We start from the raw sequence: 5,593 nt of genomic DNA on the forward strand, positions 1-5,593 counted from the left end.
AGTGTTTTCTCACTCACTAGTCATTCTAATAGGACACCCAGTAGTACTTTTTCATGGCATTGATACCTGCCATTAGCTTTTTGTACATCATCTGTTTCCCCTACTGGAATCTCAGCTCCGCTACGTCAGTGGCCCAGTCTTATTTACCACTGTATATTCCCAATGCCTTGAACAGCAGTGCTACCTAGTAGGCAGTCAATAAATATTTGCTGAATAAATGACTTACAGGATTTTGCATCCTTTTTAGAATCCTTTTTAGCTTCCAAATAAGGGAGAGAACCTTGGGCTGCCATTTTAATTTTGTCCAGGCTTTATCTTTTTTCATGTCTGCCTTTTACTCCTTTACCAGCTCCCCCACGGTCACAAAAGCCCAACAGTGCTATAAAGAGTTTGGAAAGAATACTTTATTTCAAAGTCTGTGAATCAGAGGATTGTGTAAAGAAGTTACTCTAATCTAAAGGCCTCCACACCAGTGGAAAGCACCCGGTGACTCCAGAAGGTGACTGACAGACCTGCAGAGCGGCCGAGCCCTAGGAGACCCATAGAGTCCCTGAGCCAGAAGAGAAACAGCATTCGCTGTGGTGCCATCATGAGAGAGGTTCTGGAACAACTCTTCATTTTTGTAGGACTGCTAGTGTGCCTGGTCTACCTGGTAAAGTGTGTGAACTTCTCCAAATATATTTTCCTGCACTTCTGGAATGTTTTGCCAAGGTCTTTCTTGAAGTCAATGGGACACTGGGCAGGTAAAGAAAGCGTTCCATCTTTTGATTTTTGTCATTTCTGCTTATTATTGCTTATGTCTCAAAAGATACATTGCATCTTTTCCCTTTGAGAGCAAACATGTAATTCCTTTGGGTGATTTTAATTTGGGGCGTCTGGAAAAGATGAGTGAAATTAGAATTGTCTGAAAAACAAGACGCGGGGCCCGAGATTAACTAGGGAGGAATGTGACCAGACTCTCACCTACATGCCTATCTGCTCATCTTCACTAGCTGGGCTTTCTTCCTTTTGGAGTTTCTGACGATGCGTATAATAAATGTTTCAGAAACATCCACTTCTCTAGATTTTCAAAAACCCAGAGCACTATTGTTTTGTTAAAGGGTGTTTCGAAATTCTGAAATTCAAATAATTTTAATTCACTTTATTTAAAAAAAAATTTTGCCAAGCCCTTTTGAGAAGTGAGGGTATTAAAAAATCAAGGCAACAAAATCTTTGTGGAGACATCTTTTAAAGACAGTTAGATGGAGTCTGGGTCCAGTTGTTTCCCAAGTAGGTTAACTGTTGCCTCAATGGGATTTATCTCCTAGAAGTGCCATGTGGAATTTCAGCCCCATGACTGGATTTAAGGTAAAGGACATGAGGCTGTGGTTTCAGCATCTCCTTGAATGAAGTGCCGAGGTTACATTTCCAAGCTGGGCACCAAGAAATCCAATAACTTAAAAAAATAAATTGTTAATTTCCCTATCTTCCGTGGTCTTCAATTACTGCTGTCCTGTGCAGGTGGGAATGGGAAGAGGGGAGAACTCGACTTTTAGTAGGAAACTTGAACTGTCCTTACAGTGACAGTTGGGTGTACGGGTAGAGAGATAATAGGGTACACTGCTCACCCTTGGTGAACTAAGGTTTAGAAATGTCCAAAACCTTATGGGGTCTGAATGAAATATTTCCTGGCTGAGATTCTTTGCTTCATTTTGGAGTCTTCCATGGCCTCACCAACTTCTCAAAAAGAAAAGAAAGAAAAGAAAAGCTTCATTTTGAACGTTTAGTGAGGGAAGTCCAGGGCTGGAAACTTCACAGTTGAGCAGGGTGAGGCTAGGGACTAGAAAGGCTCTGCTTTGGAATATTAAGTGTCCTAGAGAGTAGCCTGCAAGAAAACGTAGCCAGTGAAAAAGAGGACTTTAAAGATTAAGTCTATCCTTTAAAATTTTTTTCTGCTTTTCCAGTGATCACTGGAGCAGGAGATGGGATCGGGAAAGCTTATGCATTCGAGGTAAGTTGTGTTCTTGGAGACTTTCTCCTTCCCTTGTATTGAACATATCATAGTCATGTGACACTCATCCTAAGCATAGTTTTCTGATTACATATACTTAAACACAACTTAAAAAATTATAAGCTACTTTTATTTATCTTTTACGTTATAGCCAGGGCATATATTGATTTTTAAAAAATTATTTCTGAATGCAGGACGTATTATCTATGGCTTTAATTTTAAAAAGATTAATGGGCATTACAAAATACTATATAGAGACAGGATTTAATAGGGCTGAGAGTCACTGAAATATAATCAGTGTCTTTTAGTATTTCTTTCCAGGCTTCTCGCTTCTTGCAGATAGATAGATAGTGAATAGATAGGTAGTTATACTTTTAAAAAATACATTTACAGCATATGTAGTTTATATGCTGTTATTATATTATTACAAATTTCGCATTTTCATTAATGAAGTATTGTTTCTTAGAATTCTTACATAGTTTATTTCTTCCCAGTATCTATTACACTGACCTCCAGAATGGTGTAAAATACAAAAGAAGAAATAGAAAGAATCCTGGAAATTATGAGGATGGCTGTTAAAAAATCAATAGCATCTTAAAAATATAATTAAATACACTTTAATTACAAAACTACATACAACAACAATGCAGAACTCATGTGCTTTTTGTTTCTTTTTTTGTCCCCAAAGGCCTGTATTATGATAGATGCAAGATCATCTTGTATGAAATGGATAGTGCAAAGTGTATGGGAGGCACTTGACAGAAACTTTTGGGACTTTAACAAACCTAAACCGTGCCAGTTAACGAAGCTCCTAGTGCTGGTCTTTTGGGTCTGCCCCCATCCTCCATCCTCTGATAATAACTTCTTTGGTACCGACATTCTGCTTCCATTGTTTTTTGCTCTTACGCTAATTCCTGTATAACAACTTTCTGATGATCAGTGGTGCCCAACACTTAGTAGATGAGTGGTCATATTTGAGTATTGAGGTTGGGGAGACCAGTCAGCAACCACTTTCCAGAGCCTTGTGTCTCTTATACCCAAAAATCAGAAGGAAAGCTTTTCTAGCTATTTGCATTAAAATGATATCACCTTTTATATAACTATTTTCTACTTGAGTCTGAATTTCTAGAAATGGCCTAATCCCTCAGAATCCAAAAAATCCATGGCCTTACCTCTCAGTTCTCTGGATTGCCAAGAAATTCAGGTTCTTTTTTTATTATTTTCCAGATTCTTTTCTCAAATTCATGCTGACCTGACATACCTGTGGTCTATTTGATATCTGAAAATGCAGACATTTTTCTTTCTACTTAGAGGAGACCCAAGTGGAAGCTCTTTTTAGCCATTGGTTTCTTTACTGTTTTCAAAAGCAATAGCCTGGGGGGTCAGGAGCTGTGGGTTCTAGTCCTTACTCTGACTCTAACTGTCTGGAGATTTTGGACAAGTTACACATCCTTTCTTGGTTTCCAGTCTTTACCAGCGCAAAAGATACCTTCCAAGAGCCTTGAAGTTCTAAATTCTGTTTCTATTCTAGATTAATTCTTGCTTTGCTTTTCTCCTTGTCGAATCTTTTTCTTCATTTCCTTTTGTTCTTTTCTAAGGCTGTGTTAGACAACTTTCTGGAACCCCTAGGTCTCCTTCTTGCAGCCTTTTCTTTTTTCCAGAGAGCCCCTTTTTGTCTCCTTGGTAACTGCTGCTCCAAAGAAAGCAGTGCAGAGTCTGGGATGCTGTAGATAGATGGTAATGGTTAGGAGCCTGCAGTTGGGAATCGATTAGACACCTTTGTGTTCAAACTGTGCCGCTGATGCTCACTGAAGAATTTCTACATCAGTTACCTGGAGATGATGACAATCCCACCTGGGCTTTTGTAAAGGTTAAATGGAATGAGGTAGGCAAAATGCTTTGCACAGAGTAAGCTCTCCAGAGTTAGCTACTATTATCGTCGAATGGGTAAACTGTATTTCCTTTCCCATATATTACTTTTTTTGAAGAAGAAGGAGAATATATTGTACTCACCCATACTTTCATTCTTTCCGTTGTCTTTCCTTCAAAAGATTCTTTTTTGTTGTTGTTGTTATTTCCTTTCTGTTTAGAGGACTTTAGCTATTCTTTTAGGGTAAGTCTGCTGGTGACAAATTCTCTTTGTTTTCCTTCATCAGAGAATATTTCAACTTCCCTTTCAATTCCGAAGGGTAATTTTGCTGGATATGGGATTTATGGTTGACAGTCCTTTTCTTTCAGCACTTGAAAAACGTTGTGCCACTTCCTTCTGGCCTTCACAGTTTCTGTAACTCTGATGTCATTTGATTTGTTTTTCCCCTTTAAGTAAGGTGTTGTTTCTCTCTCACTGCTTTCAAGGTTTTTACTCTGTCTTTAGCTTCCAGAAGTTTAGTTATGACGTTTTTTTGTGTGGATTTCATGGGATATCTTGTTCGAGTTTCACTCAGCCTTTTGAATTTGTAAGTTTATGTCTTTTCACAGATTTGGAAATGGATCCTTCACTATTGCTTTGAATACATCTTCCGCCCAGCCCTCTTCTTGCCTTTTGGAACTCTAATGACACAGACGTTAAATTTTCGTTATAGTTCAACGAGTCTCTGAAATGCTGTTCATTTTTTTCAGTGTATTTTTACTCCATTGTTTAAAGTGGGTAATTTCTATTGTTTTTAAGTTCACTGATTCTTTCCCTGGTCCCCTCCATTTGCCATTGAGCCCATCTATTGAGTTTTTAATTTTGGTAATTGTTTATTTTCAGTTCTAAAATTTCCATTTCATTCTTCTTTATACCCCCCTTTTTTTTTTTTTTTACTGAAACTTTCTGTTGTTCATTTGTTTTAATTGTGTTTGTCATTGCTCTTTAAAGCATTTTTATGATGGCTGCTCTAAAGTTCTAGTCAGATAACTCTAACATTTGTGTCTTCTCAATGTTGATGTTTGTTGTTTTTCTTTTATTCAAATTGAGATCTTCCTGGTTCTTGGTGTGATGAGTGATTTTTGATTGAATCTTGGACTTTTTGGTTTTATTTTATGGATCTCGTTTAAATCTCCTGTTTTAGGTCTGTACCAACATTGCTTCAGTGGTGGGGGTGTGGAGAGGGGCATGTTTTTGTTTCTAGCAGGTGAGGCAGAAGCCCAGGTTTTCCACTTGGCCTCCATTGAAGGATCCTGCCCCCTTGTTACTGCTGGGTGGAGGTGAGAGTGCTGGCTCTCCACTATATCACTCTGAATGGGAGGGGCAAGAATGCCTCCTTACCGCTCCCTACAAAGTCTCTAACAGTACTTGGGGAAGGTGGCCTCACTGCCACTGGGGTGATAGCAAAAGTCCTGACCCTCCACTATGCCTTCTTTGTTATCATACCATGAGACAGGAGAGGGGAGGGAGATTACGGGTGCCTTGGCACTGCCAGGTGGAAGTAAAAGTTGAGGTCTCTGCCCCCTACTCGGTCTTCTCTGATCCCAGCCTGGTAGGGGGTTGGCAGCAGCCTCACCAGGAAGAAATTCTCAGCTCCTCACTCAGCCTTTTTGGGTATGGGAGCATAAAATTTTTTCTTTCCTTCCTTCCTTCCTTCCTTCCTTCCTTCCTTCCTTCCTTCCTTCCTTCCTTCC

The 5,593-nt window shown here is 39.2% G+C and overlaps 1 protein-coding gene across 1 annotated transcript in view; it reads left to right on the plus strand.

Moving 5' to 3' along the window:
* The first annotated feature begins 589 nt into the window (after window positions 1–589).
* HSD17B3 (hydroxysteroid 17-beta dehydrogenase 3) overlaps window positions 590–5,593 on the plus strand; it is a 36,582-nt gene continuing 31,578 nt past the window's right edge. Inside the window, exons 1-2 of the mRNA XM_006918820.2 lie at window positions 590–743; window positions 1,944–1,990. Coding sequence (XP_006918882.1) covers window positions 590–743; window positions 1,944–1,990 — 201 coding nt within the window. The remainder of the gene's footprint in view (window positions 744–1,943; window positions 1,991–5,593) is intronic.

Source organism: Pteropus alecto, unplaced genomic scaffold, assembly GCF_000325575.1.
Source record: "Pteropus alecto unplaced genomic scaffold, ASM32557v1 scaffold138, whole genome shotgun sequence".
Taxonomy (NCBI): Eukaryota; Metazoa; Chordata; class Mammalia; order Chiroptera; family Pteropodidae; genus Pteropus; species Pteropus alecto.